At 46.0% G+C, this 20000-nt stretch overlaps 2 protein-coding genes across 5 annotated transcripts in view; one reads left to right on the top strand and one right to left on the bottom strand.

Annotated features, from left to right (window-relative positions):
* The window catches only part of tbc1d15 (TBC1 domain family, member 15), a 28750-nt gene extending 11382 nt beyond the window's left edge, over positions 1–17368 (bottom strand). The window contains exons 1-10 of the mRNA XM_031314557.2: positions 17242–17368; positions 15938–16039; positions 14938–15012; positions 14053–14194; positions 10231–10438; positions 9616–9718; positions 9283–9480; positions 7495–7623; positions 475–578; positions 30–124 (exon numbers count right to left, since the gene is read on the bottom strand). Coding sequence (XP_031170417.1) covers positions 30–124; positions 475–578; positions 7495–7623; positions 9283–9480; positions 9616–9718; positions 10231–10438; positions 14053–14194; positions 14938–15012; positions 15938–16039; positions 17242–17265 — 1180 coding nt within the window. The 5' untranslated portion in view covers positions 17266–17368. The remainder of the gene's footprint in view (positions 1–29; positions 125–474; positions 579–7494; positions 7624–9282; positions 9481–9615; positions 9719–10230; positions 10439–14052; positions 14195–14937; positions 15013–15937; positions 16040–17241) is intronic.
* A 935-nt stretch (positions 17369–18303) lies between these two features.
* LOC116060808 (zinc finger C3H1 domain-containing protein-like) overlaps positions 18304–20000 on the top strand; it is a 35361-nt gene continuing 33664 nt past the window's right edge. For all 4 annotated transcript variants that reach the window (XM_036003464.1, XM_036003465.1, XM_036003463.1 and 1 more), the window contains exons 1-2: positions 18304–19007; positions 19902–20000. The exon at positions 19902–20000 is cut by the window's right edge and continues 158 nt beyond it. In XM_036003464.1, the coding sequence (XP_035859357.1) occupies positions 18434–19007; positions 19902–20000 (673 nt within the window). In that variant the 5' untranslated portion in view covers positions 18304–18433. The remainder of the gene's footprint in view (positions 19008–19901) is intronic.

The raw sequence follows: 20000 nt of genomic DNA, 5'->3' as shown, positions 1-20000 counted from the left end.
TCTCAGTCTGGAGTTAATGGGGGACCCACCTATCAGACTCCTGTAGTCTCTCAGTCTGGAATTCCTCCTCTCCTGCTCCTCGCTGACTGACTTCCACTGCAGCTTCATCCTGAAGTACTCATCTCTACAGAAATACACAGATATTACTGTAGTACTAGTACTCATCTCTACAGAAATACACAGATACTGTAGTACTCATCTCTCTCTCTCATTTATATATATATATATATATATATACACATATACATACACAGACATTAACTTACTAGAGTATTTAAACATCTCCAAGCAAGGCTGGAACTCTTTGAATAAGTCATAATTAGTTTCTATAGTCTTCTATAGAGATGTCAGAGGGACGTCTTCCAGTCCAAAGATGTGACATGTATTATAAAACAAAGACTGCTGATTGGAGAAGCTGTGAGCTGACGTCATCTCAACAATCAGTCACTGATTTCTGCTGACTGATGAACTTACGTTTTGTCTCTCTGGAGGACTTTCCTCTCCTCCAGCGTGCTGTCCCACGGGAAATATCCCAGCAGGAACTTCCAGGCTTCCTTCCTCACCGCGTGACAGAGTCCCTGCAGGGGAGGAGACAATGAGACAGAAACAATGTGACAGAGACAGACATGATGAGACAGAGACAATGATAATGTGATTTAGTGAGACTATAAGACAGGTGATAGGCTGATGATAATGTGGCTGTTGCTGAATAATTTTTAATCAGATAAAGGATGTAGAGGGTTAGAGAAAGGAGAGGAGTACTGAGACTATGGAGAGAAGGACAGACTATGGAGGACTGAGACTATGGAGAGAAGGACTGAGACTATGGAGAGAAGGACTGAGACTATGAAGAGAAGGACTGAGACTATGGAGGACTGAGACTATGGAGAGAAGGACTGAGACTATGAAGAGAAGGACTGAGACTATGAAGAGAAGGACTGAGACTATGGAGGACTGAGACTATGGAGAGAAGGACTGAGACTATGGAGGACTGAGACTATGGAGAGAAGGACTGAGACTATGGAGGGCTGAGACTATGAAGAGAAGGACTGAGACTATGAAGAGAAGGACTGAGACTATGAAGAGAAGGACTGAGACTATGGAGGACTGAGACTATGGAGAGAAGGACTGAGACTATGGAGGACTGAGACTATGGAGAGAAGGACTGAGACTATGGAGGACTGAGACTATGGAGAGAAGGACTGAGACTATGGAGGGCTGAGACTATGAAGAGAAGGACTGAGACTATGGAGGACTGAGACTATGGAGAAAAGGACTGAGACTATGAAGAGAAGGGCTGAGATATGGAGAGAAGGACTGAGACTATGGAGGACTGAGACTATGAAGAGAAGGACTGAGACTATGGAGAGAAGGACTGAGACTATGAAGAGAAGGACTGAGACTATGAAGAGAAGGACTGAGACTATGAAGAGAAGGACTGAGACTATGAAGAGAAGGGCTGAGACTATGGAGAGAAGGACTGAGACTATGAAGAGAAGGACTGAGACTATGAAGAGAAGGACTGAGACTATGAAGAGAAGGGCTGAGACTATGGAGAGAAGGACTGAGACTATGGAGGACTGAGACTATGAAGAGAAGGACTGAGACTATGAAGAGAAGGACTGAGACTATGAAGAGAAGGACTGAGACTATGAAGAGAAGGGCTGAGACTATGGAGAGAAGGACTGAGACTATGGAGGACTGAGACTATGGAGAGAAGGACTGAGACTATGGAGAGAAGGACTGAGACTATGGAGGACTGAGACTATGGAGAGAAGGACTGAGACTATGGAGAGAAGGACTGAGACTATGAAGAGAAGGACTGAGACTATGGAGAGAAGGACTGAGACTATGGAGGACTGAGACTATGAAGAGAAGGACTGAGACTATGGAGGACTGAGACTATGGAGAGAAGGACTGAGACTATGAAGAGAAGGACTGAGACTATGAAGAGAAGGACTGAGACTATGGAGAGAAGGACTGAGACTATGGAGGACTGAGACTATGAAGAGAAGGACTGAGACTATGGAGGACTGAGACTATGAAGAGAAGGACTGAGACTATGAAGAGAAGGACTGAGACTATGAAGAGAAGGACTGAGACTATGGAGAGAAGGACTGAGACTATGGAGGACTGAGACTATGAAGAGAAGGACTGAGACTATGGAGGACTGAGACTATGGAGAGAAGGACTGAGACTATGAAGAGAAGGGCTGAGACTATGAAGAGAAGGACTGAGACTATGGAGAGAAGGACTGAGACTATGAAGAGAAGGACTGAGACTATGGAGAGAAGGACTGAGACTATGGAGAGAAGGACTGAGACTATGGAGGACTGAGACTATGAAGAGAAGGACTGAGACTATGGAGGACTGAGACTATGGAGAGAAGGACTGAGACTATGAAGAGAAGGGCTGAGACTATGAAGAGAAGGACTGAGACTATGGAGGACTGAGACTATGAAGAGAAGGGCTGAGACTATGAAGAGAAGGACTGAGACTATGAAGAGAAGGGCTGAGACTATGAAGAGAAGGACTGAGACTATGGAGGACTGAGACTATGAAGAGAAGGACTGAGACTATGGAGGACTGAGACTATGGAGAGAAGGACTGAGACTATGAAGAGAAGGGCTGAGATATGGAGAGAAGGACTGAGACTATGGAGGACTGAGACTATGGAGAGAAGGACTGAGACTATGGAGGACTGAGACTATGGAGAGAAGGACTGAGACTATGGAGGACTGAGACTATGGAGAGAAGGACTGAGACTATGGAGGACTGAGACTATGAAGAGAAGGACTGAGACTATGAAGAGAAGGACTGAAACTATGGAGAGAAGGACTGAGACTACGGAGGACTGAGACTATGAAGAGAAGGACTGAGACTATGGAGGACTGAGACTATGGAGAGAAGGACTGAGACTATGGAGGACTGAGACTATGAAGAGAAGGACTGAGACTATGGAGAGAAGGACTGAGACTATGAAGAGAAGGACTGAGACTATGGAGAGAAGGACTGAGACTATGGAGGACTGAGACTATGGAGAGAAGGACTGAGACTATGAAGAGAAGGACTGAGACTATGAAGAGAAGGACTGAGACTATGGAGGACTGAGACTATGGAGAGAAGGACTGAGACTATGGAGGACTGAGACTATGAAGAGAAGGACTGAGACTATGGAGAGAAGGACTGAGACTATGAAGAGAAGGACTGAGACTATGGAGAGAAGGACTGAGACTATGGAGGACTGAGACTATGGAGAGAAGGACTGAGACTATGGAGAGAAGGACAGACTATGAAGAGAAGGACTGAGACTATGGAGAGAAGGACTGAGACTATGGAGGACTGAGACTATGAAGAGAAGGACTGAGACTATGGAGGACTGAGACTATGGAGAGAAGGACTGAGACTATGAAGAGAAGGGCTGAGACTATGAAGAGAAGGACTGAGACTATGGAGAGAAGGACTGAGACTATGAAGAGAAGGACTGAGACTATGGAGAGAAGGACTGAGACTATGGAGGACTGAGACTATGAAGAGAAGGACTGAGACTATGGAGGACTGAGACTATGGAGAAAAGGACTGAGACTATGGAGGACTGAGACTATGAAGAGAAGGAATGAGACTATGGAGAAAAGGACTGAGACTATGAAGAGAAGGACTGAGACTATGGAGAGAAGGACTGAGACTATGGAGGACTGAGACTATGAAGAGAAGGACTGAGACTATGGAGGACTGAGACTATGGAGAAAAGGACTGAGACTATGGAGGACTGAGACTATGGAGAAAAGGACTGAGACTATGGAGGACTGAGACTATGAAGAGAAGGACTGAGACTATGGAGGACTGAGACTATGAAGAGAAGGACTGAGACTATGAAGAGAAGGACTGAGACTATGGAGGACTGAGACTATGAAGAGAAGGACTGAGACTATGGAGAGAAGGACTGAGACTATGAAGAGAAGGACTGAGACTATGGAGGACTGAGACTATGGAGGACTGAGACTATGGAGAAAAGGACTGAGACTATGGAGGACTGAGACTATGGAGGACTGAGACTATGGAGAAAAGGACTGAGACTATGGAGGACTGAGACTATGGAGGACTGAGACTATGGAGAAAAGGACTGAGACTATGAAGAGAAGGGCTGAGATATGGAGAGAAGGACTGAGACTATGGAGGACTGAGACTATGAAGAGAAGGACTGAGACTATGGAGGACTGAGACTATGGAGAGAAGGACTGAGACTATGAAGAGAAGGACTGAGACTATGAAGAGAAGGACTGAGACTATGAAGAGAAGGGCTGAGACTATGGAGAGAAGGACTGAGACTATGAAGAGAAGGACTGAGACTATGAAGAGAAGGACTGAGACTATGAAGAGAAGGGCTGAGACTATGGAGAGAAGGACTGAGACTATGGAGGACTGAGACTATGAAGAGAAGGACTGAGACTATGAAGAGAAGGACTGAGACTATGAAGAGAAGGACTGAGACTATGAAGAGAAGGGCTGAGACTATGGAGAGAAGGACTGAGACTATGGAGGACTGAGACTATGGAGAGAAGGACTGAGACTATGGAGAGAAGGACTGAGACTATGGAGGACTGAGACTATGGAGAGAAGGACTGAGACTATGGAGAGAAGGACTGAGACTATGAAGAGAAGGACTGAGACTATGGAGAGAAGGACTGAGACTATGGAGGACTGAGACTATGAAGAGAAGGACTGAGACTATGGAGGACTGAGACTATGGAGAGAAGGACTGAGACTATGAAGAGAAGGGCTGAGACTATGAAGAGAAGGACTGAGACTATGGAGAGAAGGACTGAGACTATGAAGAGAAGGACTGAGACTATGGAGGACTGAGACTATGGAGAGAAGGACTGAGACTATGAAGAGAAGGACTGAGACTATGGAGAGAAGGACTGAGACTATGGAGGACTGAGACTATGAAGAGAAGGACTGAGACTATGGAGGACTGAGACTATGGAGAGAAGGACTGAGACTATGAAGAGAAGGACTGAGACTATGAAGAGAAGGACTGAGACTATGGAGAGAAGGACTGAGACTATGGAGGACTGAGACTATGAAGAGAAGGACTGAGACTATGGAGGACTGAGACTATGAAGAGAAGGACTGAGACTATGAAGAGAAGGACTGAGACTATGAAGAGAAGGACTGAGACTATGGAGAGAAGGACTGAGACTATGGAGGACTGAGACTATGAAGAGAAGGACTGAGACTATGGAGGACTGAGACTATGGAGAGAAGGACTGAGACTATGAAGAGAAGGGCTGAGACTATGAAGAGAAGGACTGAGACTATGGAGGACTGAGACTATGGAGAGAAGGACTGAGACTATGGAGAGAAGGACTGAGACTATGAAGAGAAGGACTGAGACTATGGAGAGAAGGACTGAGACTATGGAGAGAAGGACTGAGACTATGGAGAGAAGGACTGAGACTATGAAGAGAAGGACTGAGACTATGGAGGACTGAGACTATGGAGAGAAGGACTGAGACTATGAAGAGAAGGGCTGAGACTATGAAGAGAAGGACTGAGACTATGGAGAGAAGGACTGAGACTATGAAGAGAAGGACTGAGACTATGGAGGACTGAGACTATGAAGAGAAGGGCTGAGACTATGAAGAGAAGGACTGAGACTATGAAGAGAAGGGCTGAGACTATGAAGAGAAGGACTGAGACTATGGAGGACTGAGACTATGAAGAGAAGGACTGAGACTATGGAGGACTGAGACTATGGAGAGAAGGACTGAGACTATGAAGAGAAGGGCTGAGATATGGAGAGAAGGACTGAGACTATGGAGGACTGAGACTATGGAGAGAAGGACTGAGACTATGGAGGACTGAGACTATGGAGAGAAGGACTGAGACTATGGAGGACTGAGACTATGAAGAGAAGGACTGAGACTATGGAGAGAAGGACTGAGACTATGGAGGACTGAGACTATGAAGAGAAGGACTGAGACTATGGAGGACTGAGACTATGGAGAGAAGGACTGAGACTATGGAGGACTGAGACTATGAAGAGAAGGACTGAGACTATGGAGAGAAGGACTGAGACTATGAAGAGAAGGACTGAGACTATGGAGAGAAGGACTGAGACTATGGAGGACTGAGACTATGGAGAGAAGGACTGAGACTATGAAGAGAAGGACTGAGACTATGAAGAGAAGGACTGAGACTATGGAGGACTGAGACTATGGAGAGAAGGACTGAGACTATGGAGGACTGAGACTATGAAGAGAAGGACTGAGACTATGGAGAGAAGGACTGAGACTATGAAGAGAAGGACTGAGACTATGGAGAGAAGGACTGAGACTATGGAGGACTGAGACTATGGAGAGAAGGACTGAGACTATGGAGAGAAGGACAGACTATGAAGAGAAGGACTGAGACTATGGAGAGAAGGACTGAGACTATGGAGGACTGAGACTATGAAGAGAAGGACTGAGACTATGGAGGACTGAGACTATGGAGAGAAGGACTGAGACTATGAAGAGAAGGGCTGAGACTATGAAGAGAAGGACTGAGACTATGGAGAGAAGGACTGAGACTATGAAGAGAAGGACTGAGACTATGGAGAGAAGGACTGAGACTATGGAGGACTGAGACTATGAAGAGAAGGACTGAGACTATGGAGGACTGAGACTATGGAGAAAAGGACTGAGACTATGAAGAGAAGGACTGAGACTATGGAGAGAAGGACTGAGACTATGGAGGACTGAGACTATGAAGAGAAGGACTGAGACTATGGAGGACTGAGACTATGGAGAAAAGGACTGAGACTATGAAGAGAAGGACTGAGACTATGGAGAGAAGGACTGAGACTATGGAGAGAAGGACTGAGACTATGGAGGACTGAGACTATGAAGAGAAGGACTGAGACTATGGAGGACTGAGACTATGAAGAGAAGGACTGAGACTATGAAGAGAAGGACTGAGACTATGGAGGACTGAGACTATGAAGAGAAGGACTGAGACTATGAAGAGAAGGACTGAGACTATGGAGGACTGAGACTATGGAGGACTGAGACTATGAAGAGAAGGACTGAGACTATGGAGGACTGAGACTATGGAGAAAAGGACTGAGACTATGGAGGACTGAGACTATGGAGAAAAGGACTGAGACTATGGAGGACTGAGACTATGAAGAGAAGGACTGAGACTATGGAGGACTGAGACTATGAAGAGAAGGACTGAGACTATGAAGAGAAGGACTGAGACTATGGAGGACTGAGACTATGAAGAGAAGGACTGAGACTATGAAGAGAAGGACTGAGACTATGGAGGACTGAGACTATGGAGGACTGAGACTATGGAGAAAAGGACTGAGACTATGGAGGACTGAGACTATGGAGGACTGAGACTATGGAGAAAAGGACTGAGACTATGGAGGACTGAGACTATGGAGGACTGAGACTATGGAGAAAAGGACTGAGACTATGGAGGACTGAGACTATGAAGCCCACTGACCCCTTTGAAGATGAGGTGTTTGAGCTTGGAAATGCTGAGCATCCTCCCCTCTGGATCCTGGTGTTTGGTCCAGTCCTCTGCTGACAGGGGGGGCCGCCTGGATACCTCCGGCCTCGGGCCCAGGTCCATCTGAGAGGGAGGGGGACAGACAGACAGGTAAGAGACACAGACAGACAGACAGGTAAGACAGACAGACAGGTAAGAGACACAGACAGACAGACAGACAGACAGGTAAGAGACACAGACAGACAGACAGACAGACAGACAGACAGGTAAGAGAGACAGACAGACAGACAGACAGAGAGACAGACAGACAGACAGACAAACAAGAGAGACAGACAGACAGGTAAGAGAGACAGACAGGTAAGAGACACAGACAGAGACAGGTAAGAGAGACAGACAGACAGACAGAGACAGGTAAGAGAGACAAACAGACAGAGACACAGACAGACAGAGAGACAGGTAAGAGAGACAGACAGACAGACAGACAGGTAAGACAGACAGACACAGACAGACAGACAGACAGAGAGACAGGTAAGAGAGAGACAGACAGACAGAGACACAGGTAAGAGAGACAGACAGACACAGACAGACAGGTAAGAGACACAGACAGACAGAGAGACAGACAGGTAAGAGAGACAGACAGACAGGTAAGAGAGACAGACAGAGACACAGACAGGCAGAGAGACAGGTAAGAGAGACAGACAGGTAAGAGAGACAGACAGGTAAGAGAGACAGACAGAGACACAGACAGACAGAGAGACAGGTAAGAGAGAGACAGAGACACAGAGAGTGAGAGATGAACAGACAGAGAGAGACACAGACAGACAAACACACAGACAGACAGAGAGAGAGAGACAGACAGAAAGAAAGAGACAGACAGACAGAGAGAGACAGACAGACAGACGGAGAGAGAGACAGACAGACAGAGAGAGACAGACAGACAGACGGAGAGAGAGACAGACAGACAGACGGAGAGAGAGACAGAGAGAGAGAGAGACAGACAGACAGAGAGATAGACAGACAGACAGAAAGAGACAGACAGACACATAGACGGAGAGAGAGACAGACAGACAGACTGGAAGCCAGTAATAATTCTAATAATAATAATAACTAGAGATGCACCGATAGATCGGCCGGTGACCAGAATTGGCCGGTTTTCACGTGCTCGGCCATGACCGGTGACCGGCAGGTCAGTCTGACATATGGTGATGTCATGCTGGTCAACGCTCCAATTAACTGACAACATAAGTTATACCAGTTACAGTTCTCAAGGACGCACGCACACACGGACTCCACAGCACGGACGCCACAGCACGGACGCCACAGCACGGACGCCACAACACGGACGCCACAGCACGGACGCCACAGCACGCTCTCTTTCTCCTTTCTCTCAACTTCTCCGCCGCGTGTCGGCGCTATTCTCCACATGTAGGAACCTGGTGAATTAACCTGCAACATGTCAGCTGTTTGGGAATTCTTCAGCGTGTGTGCAGAAGATAACAAGTTTGCAATATGCAACACCTGCAAGGAGAAAGTAGGGCGTGGAGGGACGACACCAAAAACCTAAATCACATTTCTTTAGTTGATATTGGAAGTGAAAAGATGTGTGTGTGCTGTAAAGTGGTTAGAAAAAATGAAATCGGAATCGGCTAAAATCGGTATCGGCTGGCCTAACTCAAAGAAATCAGAAATCGGAATCGGCCTAGAAAGTTGTAATCGGTGCATCTCTAATACTAAAAATAATACTAATAATAATACTAATGGTGGGGTGCTGTTGGGTCTCACCCTGGTGATAACCTCAAAGCCGGGCTCTTCCTGCTGGTTGATCTCCAGTCCCGGGATGACTTCAGTCAGCAGGTCGGCCACCTCCTCCGGGGGGCGCTGGTGCTGCTCCTCCGTCCCCCGGAAAGCATCAAAGATGTAGTTGGTGACTTTGGAGAAGCCGCCCAGCGTGGTGACGTACGGGTCCTTCCTGAACTTCTGCTGGAAACACACTCTTCTCTTAACATCAAACACACAGCACTGACCACGCTTACACTGATATCACACTTTGATTTAGACAATATTGTGATTTTGATTGGGGTCATGTATGACTTTCAGAGTGATTTAGCTTCTTACATTAACGAGTCCAAAGTTGTTGTCATCCAGAAGGTTCTCAAAGGACTGAGACAGAGCTCTGTTTGGAGAACTGACCAGCAGACAGGTTTCATCATCAGGAGATCTGAAAACACACACACACACACACACACACACACACACACACACACACACACACACACACACACACACACAGACTTCAGAGGCTTCTGGCGGGTTTATACTCTCACTGCTGGCTTGTTCCACGTTTCTTAAAACTTTGATAATCAGACTTTCATTTCCCTTCATTGTTAGTTTGTTATTGGGATTGCTGACTCAGAGGCCTGGTTACTTCAAACGTTACGTTAGTCAACCTTTCTATGGGTCTCTGCAGACTTCCACTGCATCTGATAAAAGACGACGCAGCCAATCAGGGGACAGACAGAGAGCAGGACGTCACACCGCTGTTATATCTGGCACTAAATCCAGACGCTGTTATTATGAAAGGCTTCGATATGATCTTTAATAACAGCTCTGTGCACTGAGACAGACACACACTGTCCTGAATAATGTAACAGGACACACACACACACACACACACACACACACACACACACACACACACACACACACACACACACACACACACAAACTCACGGGCTGAGCAGAGCGACCCTCCTCAGGCTGTCCAGGAAGTCGGTGCTGCCACCCTGGTGGAAGTGCAGCGCGGGTAGCGAGGAGCGGCAGTCCTTCAGTTTGAGGAGCAGGAAGCTCCACCCCTCCACCTTCACCGTGACGGAGCGCAGGTCCCCCACGCTGACGGAGAAGGCCCAGCGGCTCCTCTCGTGGCCGTGGTTCAGAGAGCCTGACACAGAACATCCTGACATCAATAGGTAGGTTCAGCCCAACAACACACAACACAACCGTTATTTAAACTCAAACCACGGTGCACACTGCTTCGAGGAAACCTGTCCTTCAACCCAGAAACCGGTTTAAGATTCAACTTCCCCCAAGTCTCGTCCTGAAATCACGCGAGAGTTGACTCATCCACATTGTGTGTCACACGTTTTTGTAATTTTTTAGTGTTACTAAAGCCTTCCCCAATGTTCTTTTTACAGGTGTGTGACGTTCTCGCGATAGCACAGCACGTGCATGTTTACGTCCGCTGTATTCAGCGTAGACGTACACGTGGACAGCTCAAAAAGGCTCAAAAGGCGTAGAGATAACACGCCACTTGGCTTTAGGAAAGTGGCGTGTATGTTTACACAAAGTCATGATGCCATGTTGTCCACATGGTGAAGGAAGGTATAAGGTGAAGGTATACAGTGAATTATTACGGTATCGGGTATCGACAGATACACCAAGCCCAGGCATCGGTGTCGGTGTCGGGACTGGAAAAGCCGGATCGGTGCATCCCTAAGAAAACCTGTAGGGTTCTTTCCATGAGGTAGTCAGTCAGTGTTATAATAAGAACCAGTCGGTCGGCGCCCACAGTAGTAACTAACACAAATTAAAGGGGAACTTTGGTTCCTATGTGTGTGTCTAAATCTGAAGTCACGGCTGCAGCGTTGCTGTTCCCATCAGTCACTCAGACACAGAGACATGAGGAACATGGGGTCCAGCTTCCTGTAACCAACGTGGTCAAAACCCAGAAACGGTTTCTCTAGAGATCACGGTGTTTAAAGTAGCAGGACGTATTAAAACAAAGCTACATTTAAAGTAAATGGGACATATTTTCTTTTTTATTATATATATTTTCAATTTATATTGAACACAATGTAAATGATTATAGTGTGATTTATGTGAGGATCTGACCAAAGGTCTTTTCTTAAGTCTGTAGTCTCTGCAGCTCCAAACCTGATCCAGAATGGTTTGACACATATTTAGTCTTAATAAATAATGGGCCTAACCTACTAGTCCATATTGGGATAACTGGGCAGCCCTAGCAGTGGTTCCTTCAGGATGGTTTTAGCAGTGGGGGCAGGGCAGTAGCATTATGTCGGCAGGGTCATTTAAGAGAGAAGACACACCAGCCCCATAATCAGCCGTCTGACAGTCTGGCGAGGTCGGTGATTCGAGTCTGGTCAGTGTGTTCGTGCCGTCGGCCGTTGGAGGCGCCGTCGGCCTTCATTTGGACCGACCTGACATGCTCAGTCGGAGACAGGACAGTCAGAGACAGGACAGTCAGAGACAGGACAGTCAGAGACAGGGCAGTCAGAGACAGGACAGTCAGAGACAGGACAGTCGGAGACAGGGCAGTCGGAGACAGGGCAGTCGGAGAGAGGACAGTCGGAGACAGGGCAGTCGGAGACAGGGCAGTCGGAGACAGGGCAGTCGGAGAGAGGACAGTCGGAGACAGGACAGTCGGAGAGAGGACAGTCAGAGACAGGACAGTCGGAGACAGGACAGTCAGAGACATGTTCAGTCAGAGACATGTTCAGTCAGAGACAGGACAGTCAGAGACAGGACAGTCAGAGACATGTTCAGTCAGAGACAGGACAGTCAGAGACAGGGCAGTCAGAGACAGGACAGTCAGAGACATGTTCAGTCAGAGACAGGACAGTCAGAGACAGGGCAGTCAGAGACAGGACAGTCAGAGACATGTTCAGTCAGAGACAGGACAGTCAGAGACAGGACAGTCAGAGACATGTTCAGTCAGAGACAGGGCAGTCAGAGACATGTTCAGTCGGAGACATGTTCAGTCGGAGACAGGGCAGTTGGAGACATGTTCAGTCAGAGACATGTTCAGTCAGAGACATGTTCAGTCAGAGACAGGACAGGACAGTCAGAGACATGTTCAGTCGGAGACAGGACAGGACAGTCAGAGACATGTTCAGTCGGAGACAGGACAGTCAGAGACATGTTCAGTCAGAGACAGGACAGGACAGTCAGAGACATGTTCAGTCGGAGACAGGACAGTCAGAGACAGGACAGTCAGAGACATGTTCAGTCAGAGACAGGACAGGACAGTCAGAGACATGTTCAGTCGGAGACAGGGCAGTCAGAGACAGGACAGTCAGAGACATGTTCAGTCAGAGACAGGACAGGACAGTCAGAGACAGGACAGTCGGAGACATGTTCAGTCAGAGACAGGGCAGTCAGAGACAGGGCAGTTGGAGACATGTTCAGTCAGAGACATGTTCAGTCGGAGACAGGACAGTCAGAGACAGGGCAGTTGGAGACATGTTCAGTCAGAGACATGTTCAGTCGGAGACAGGACAGTCAGAGACATGTTCAGTCAGAGACATGTTCAGTCGGAGACAGGACAGTCGGAGACATGTTCAGTCAGAGACATGTTCAGTCAGAGACAGGACAGTCGGAGACATGTTCAGTCAGAGACAGGGCAGTCAGAGACAGGGCAGTTGGAGACATGTTCAGTCAGAGACATGTTCAGTCGGAGACAGGACAGTCAGAGACATGTTCAGTCAGAGACATGTTCAGTCAGAGACATGTTCAGTCGGAGACAGGACAGTCAGAGACATGTTCAGTCAGAGACATGTTCAGTCGGAGACATGTTCAGTCGGAGACAGGACAGTTGGAGACAGGACAGTCGGAGACAGGACAGTGAAATGAAGACAGATTCAGCAACTGCACGGCCTATTTCTCTCTTCAAATGTTTTCAGAAACACGTTCCGGTGAACTATTTTAGTCCAATATGAGATCGTATTCTGAACGAGTCGCCATGACAGTCTGGCTGTGAATTTCTGGAGAAACCAGACCCACGTGATGTGTTCGTCCAATCAGCTGCCGGTTCTCATTTTCTGGGAAACAATCAGACTGTTAATGGAAACAATACAGAGCAGCGCCGCCTGCTGCTATGGAGACGTATTACATTTCGCGCACGTGCAGAGCGTACGCTCAAGTCGGCGTCTCCTCAGTGTGTTCTGAGGAACTTTTTGGACCTCGGGGACCCGACTGATCAGTCTGACTGGCTTTACTGCCGATGGCCACCTTCTGGTTGGTGGGTCAGGGCCTTAAAAGGCAACCGCGACTACATTTTTTTGGACAGCCCTATTTCTGATTACGTGGTGGTATAACTTTTGCCATGCCAAATCAACATAGAGGAAACACTGCCTAGTGTTACAATAATTATGCTTAGAACGGTTTAGCTTCAGTTTCTTTATTAAACCATTTGCATCCAAACTGCTGTTCCAGTACTTCTGTCTGTCGTGTGCTAATCCTGGAAGCTGAGTGACCTTGCAGAGAGCACAGGATGCATCCCTGAGGGCAGAGACCATAATGTGGAGGAGACGCCGGGCCTGACCCGAGATCAGAAGAAAGCTACTGATACATGAACCGAATAACTAACTTGACTCCCAACTCCTTTAAAAAGACACTGTTGTGAACAATCTTCAGTCACTTCCTGTACTGATGCTGGAGTGCTGTATACTGACTCTACTTGCTGCATTTAGTCCATTATTTGATAAATAATTATCCTAACACCTAGTTTGCAGGTATTTGAAGTGGATGACAGCTTACCGTCTCCGTTGGTGAAGGTTTTCTTCTTGAAGGACACAGCATTGATCATGTCCCACTCTGTCTCGTAGCTCTGCTGTGTCTCTATCAGAGACTTGGACTTCTCCCCCGAACACTGGTCCCACTCCATGACTGAGCTGGAGTCCTGATGGGAAACACACAGTCACTGTTACACCCTCTCATCATCTCTGAGATAACTACAGTCACTGTTACATCCTCTCATCATCTCTGAGATAACTACAGTCACTGTTACATCCTCTCATCATCTCTGAGATAACTACAGTCACTGTTACACCCTCTCATCATCTCTGAGATAACTACAGTCACTGTTACATCCTCTCATCATCTCTGAGATAACTACAGTCACTGTTACACCCTCTCATCATCTCTGAGATAACTACAGTCACTGTTACACCCTCTCATCATCTCTGAGATAACTACAGTCACTGTTACATCCTCTCATCATCTCTGAGATAACTACAGTCACTGTTACACCCTCTCATCATCTCTGAGATAACTACAGTCACTGTTACATCCTTACTTCTCTGAGATAACTACAGTCACTGTTACACCCTCTCATCATGTCAAATAAGGTAACTAGAAATGTTCCGATACCAGTATCGGCTCTGATACTGCCTAAAACGCTGGTATCGGTATCGGGAAGTACTGGAGTTTATGCATTGGATCAGTACTCGGTATCGGCCGATACGCAAGTTCAGGTATCAGGATCGGTATCAGGAAGCAAAACATAGTATCAGACCATCTCTAGAGGTAACACAGACTCTCTGCCTTCACTGTTCATGGACCGATCGTGCTTACTGTCCTGCGTGGCTGTGAGCCAGGAACAAGCCTGGATTATAATGTCAACCAGACACCAGGAAGACACACCTTTCCAGCACACAGCATGTTGGACGGGTCGACTGCGTCCTCCACAGGTCTGTACTCCACCAAGACTTCAGCATCCTGGCATTTAGAGGGACAACATCTCATCAAGACAGTTCAGCAGGAGACACAACAGTGTTACAGTCAAAACACACACACATCAAATCAGAGACGCCCCCAATGTCATTCCTTCCAGAAAAATGTGAGTTTTTTTGTGATTGTTTTGGGCTAAAATCCTTGATTATGCGGCACGTTTTCTTAAAAAATGTGATGGAATATGCGAGATATTTATGCAGTTTTATGCGATGAAATTGCAGGAACTTTTTAAAACTGTGGTTTCATCGTGGCTTCATCGCGGGGTTTGCAGCTTTTCGATGATGTTCACGTCGCGTAATTACGTCACTTCATAACGTTCCCATGGCAACAGGGGAAAATGGCTGCTCTTGTGTGAAGTAAACGCAACATTTTTCATCTTTCTGCTAAGATATATGGGACTTTTTTGCAACGAAAATGCGGGGATTATGACATCATGCAAGCCCCGCATATTTTGCACGGAAATCGGCAATTTATGCGGTGAAAGTGCAGCGTATTTGAAAAAATGCGGCCCCCGAAATAAATATGCGGACTTTGGCTGATTATGCATTAAATTATGAGATCATATAATCACGTTTTTCTGGAGGGACTGATATATGTTCTAGTTCCTTCACTCAACTGTTAAATTAATCTGCAACTATTCTGATCATTATTCATCAGTTTGGGTCATTTTCTCTGATGAAACAGGTGAACTTGTGTGATGTCAGCGTGTTAAATGTGAATGTTTTCTAGTTTCTTGTCTCTGGGACAGTAAACTGGAGATGTTTGAGGTGTGGACAGAACAAGCCATGTGTCTGAGTCATACAACAGCTGAGGAAGGAATGTCCCCGTGACAGCGAGGTGTACATCGGCTGAGACATCAGTTTGGTATGAACACCAGAGAGACACGACAACGACTGGTGAAGTGATCTACCTTGTCAACGAGCCGCAGCGTCCCTGAAACCAGTAAATCTGGCTCCATGCCGTCTTCATCGCTGCTCGGATGGATGAAGACTCCTTCAAGTTCAAAGATCACCTGTAGGACAGACGGTGAAGTTACCTTCTAATATATAGTAATAATATAATAATATAACCTGTAGGACAGACGGTGAAGTTACCTTCTAATATAACCGGTGATAGATTAGTGTGTCTGACTGTGTGTGTGTGTGTGTCGAAGAATGTAGCGGAGTAACTAAAGTAACTAGTAACTAAAGCTGTAACAGGTGAATGTAGTGGAGTAACTAAAGTAACTAGTAACTAAAGCTGTAACATGAATGTAGTGGAGTAACTAAAGTAACTAGTAACTAAAGCTGTAACAGATGAGTGTAGTGGAGTAACTAAAGTAACTAGTAACTAAAGCTGTAACAGATGAATGTAGTGGAGTAACTAAAGTAACGAGTAACTAAAGCTGGAACAGATAAATGTAGTGGAGTAACTAAAGTAACTAGTAACTAAAGCTGTAACAGGTGAATGTAGTGGAGTAACTAAAGTAACTAGTAACTAAAGCTGTAACATGAATGTAGTGGAGTAACTAAAGTAACTAGTAACTAAAGCTGTAACAGATGAGTGTAGTGGAGTAACTAAAGTAACGAGTAACTAAAGCTGTAACAGATGAATGTAGTGGAGTAACTAAAGTAACTAGTAACTAAAGCTGTAACAGATGAATGTAGTGGAGTAACTAAAGTAGAATATTTCTCTCTGAAATGTGGCGAAGTAGAAAGTACCTCCACATCTAGACTGAAGTACAGTAGTGGAGAAGAAGTACTTAGTTACTTCCCATCCCCGGGTTTAACCCTGAATACAGGAACCCGTCTGGAGTCTACCGGGCAGCCGTTGGCCAGGTCTGTGACGTCAGGGGCCCAGTGTGTCAACAACCGTTGAACGGCTAGCTTGGTTAGCAACATGCTAATGCTACCGCAGCTGGTGTGGTGACGTGTAGGAGCCTCGGGTCGCGTCGTGTATTAAAACTATGACATATCCAGCCGTGTCTGAGACATGATGAGACGGGTGTAGTCCACAGGACAGGGCTCGTGACGTGTCCTCCTCCTGATAGCGTCGCCAACGTCACAATACAGCTAGCACCGCGGCTAACGGCCGAGCTAACCGCTCCCAGAGCTAACGGCTGAGCCGTTGGCGGCCTGAGTGGCGGTGACGCAGCGTTAAGTTACACCCGGTGACGGACACGGTTTAAATATGACATGAATAACACGACAGAGTGTCTAGCTAGAGATGTTTTACCTTCAGAGCAGAGTCCGCCGCCATGTCGCCGTCTGCTGCCTCTACTGGTGACGTCGGCAGCTCACGCGCCTGTCAACCACCAAAACAAGACTGACAAGTCAGCTTCCGGTGGAGAGCTCTGGCACGCATGCGCGCTACGTCTTCACTATTCTGTTATGATTATTTGGTAAATAGAGACACAGTTACAGTTCATCATGCAGTATTTATATATTTCAGTTTATATTATAACATATTTTAATATTTTACATAAAACATATTTTAATATTATTATCATTATTATTATTGTTATCATATTATTATTATTATTATTATCATTATTATTATTGTTATCATATTATTATTATTATTATTATTATTATTATTGTTTTTATTATTATTATCATTATTATCATTATTATTATTATTATTGTTGCTTTGTATAATCACAAAAATGTACTTCAAGTATGAAAAATAAAAGTACTTTTATACTAATTAAATGAATTAATCAGCAAATTTTCACATTTGTGAAGCTAATATATATATATATATATATATATATATATATATATATAATTCATTTAATTAGTATAAAAGTACTTTTATTTTTCATACTTAAAGTACATTTTATATATATATATACATATATATATATATATATATATATATATATATATATATATATATACATATATATATATATATATATATATATATATATATATATTATATATTCGTAAATATATTCGTAAATTTCATATTCCAAAATGTCGTTTATTTAAGTTTACTTCAAGCTTTGTTGTCTTTAAAACAAATGTAGTAAAAGTGTTTGTGTCTTCATACTGTTTTCCTATTGTTTTATTTTATTTTGTTATGTCCTATATTTTATTTCTATGCTGCTTATAATTATTTATAAAAAGTTAAGCGATATAAAATGTTTTTGTATTTGAAAGCATTGAAGAAAAAAGGTTCCTTCTTCTTGCTCCTTATATGGACAGCTTCCTGCCTCACCAGTCTCGTTCTGTATCGCGAGACTTGGATGAGAGCAGCAGTCAGCAGAGAAGCATAGCAGAGAAGACGCCGCTAGTAGCTGTCTTAGCTAGCCGACAGAGCGGACCGATTACCGACTGTTTGTCCGGTGAAACATGAATTTAACGGCTTCAGTCCGATGAGTTGACAGCCGGCAGACAGCCGTTAGTTTGGACGTTAGTACCAGATGGATTTAAACACGGAAAGCCGGTCTCCCAGAGAGGAGCGCGAGCTGGAAGACGGAGAGATCTGCGATGATGAAACCGAGGAGAGTGTGCCGCTCCGGCGGGGGGATGGTAACGGGAGCAGGCCCGCTCGCGGCCGCGGCCGCGGCCGCGGCGCTTCTCAACGGTCTCGAAAACCTCACCAACGCCCGCACAACATGCTGCCACACATGGGCCACCCGCCGCCGGACTTCAGACACTTGATGCCACCGTACAACCGCGGACCTCACGCGCACGAGCCGTTCCCCCTGAGCCACCGGCAGCAGTGCGGGCCGAGCGGGCCCGAACGGCCTCCCGCCGCGTCCAACGCGCCGCTGCCGCTTCTCGGGCCCCACGGAGCCCCGAACCCGAGGACCAGCTTCTGGGAGCGCAGCCACGGCGCCCTGGGCCGGTTCCGACACCGGGCCATGCCGAACGGTGGCCGCGGGGGATGGAGCCGAGGCGGCCGGGGCGGCGGAAACAGCCGAGGTCCCCCCGGCGGTCGCTACGGGCCCGCAGAGAGTCACGGTAACACGAAGGACTCTCCCTCGAGGAAACGTATCCTTTCATTGACTCCATGAGGGAGTTACTGTGATTAAATTAACCTCCAGGTCAGCAGAGATCTTCCTGATGTCACGTACTGAACCTGGGAGCCGTTACTATGCTAATACCACCGTGTAGACCCTAGACTGTAGACACGGTTACCGGGCTGCATGCTAACTTCCGCTAGGAAAGGAAAGTCTTAAAGTTGAGTAAAGTGCTTAATTACATCCAAGCTATCAGCTTCCTGGGTGGACTACATGATAATAATAATAATAATAATAATAATAATAATAATAATAATAATAATAATAATATAATAATAATAATAATAATAATAATATAATAATAATAATAATATAATAATAATGGACTACATGTTCTCTGCTCAGCTGTGAACGTGTTTGACAGGAAATGAAACTTATGAAACGATGACATCTTATCAGTGGAATGTAACCAAGTACGGGGGGGGGGGGGGGGGTGTCTGTCTGCTGTGTGTGTGTTTGTGTCTGTATGTATTCTGTCTGTGTGTCTGTCTGTCCAGTGTGTTAGTGATGGTATGGCAGCAGTGTGGGGGTTAGCCCAACATGTTCCCCAGAGTGGACACTAAGGTGGATCTGATCTATCAGGTTAACGGAGGAAGTGCTGAGCAGGTGACTTTCTTTACCGTGTGTGTGATCTATCAGGTTAACGGAGGAAGTGCTGAGCAGGTGACTTTCTTTAACGTGTGTGTGATCTATCTCTTTAACGGAGGAAGTGCTGAGCAGGTGACTTTCTTTACCGTGTGTGTGATCTATCAGGTTAACGGAGGAAGTGCTGAGCAGGTGACTTTCTTTAACGTGTGTGTGTGATCTATCTCTTTAACGGAGGAAGTGCTGAGCAGGTGACTTTCTTTAACGTGTGTGTGTTCAGAGAAGCAGGCGGGGAGGAACCCGGGCAGGAAACCCGCTCACAGTGTTTCTAAACCAGATAACAGTGTTGACGAGTCCTTCGAGGACCTTCTGTCCAAGT

Source organism: Sander lucioperca, chromosome 7 (genome assembly GCF_008315115.2).
Source record: "Sander lucioperca isolate FBNREF2018 chromosome 7, SLUC_FBN_1.2, whole genome shotgun sequence".
In the NCBI taxonomy this organism is placed as follows: domain Eukaryota; kingdom Metazoa; phylum Chordata; class Actinopteri; order Perciformes; family Percidae; genus Sander; species Sander lucioperca.
The sequence above is the reverse complement of the archived record's forward strand: the minus strand, read 5'-3'. Positions and strand labels throughout refer to the sequence as shown.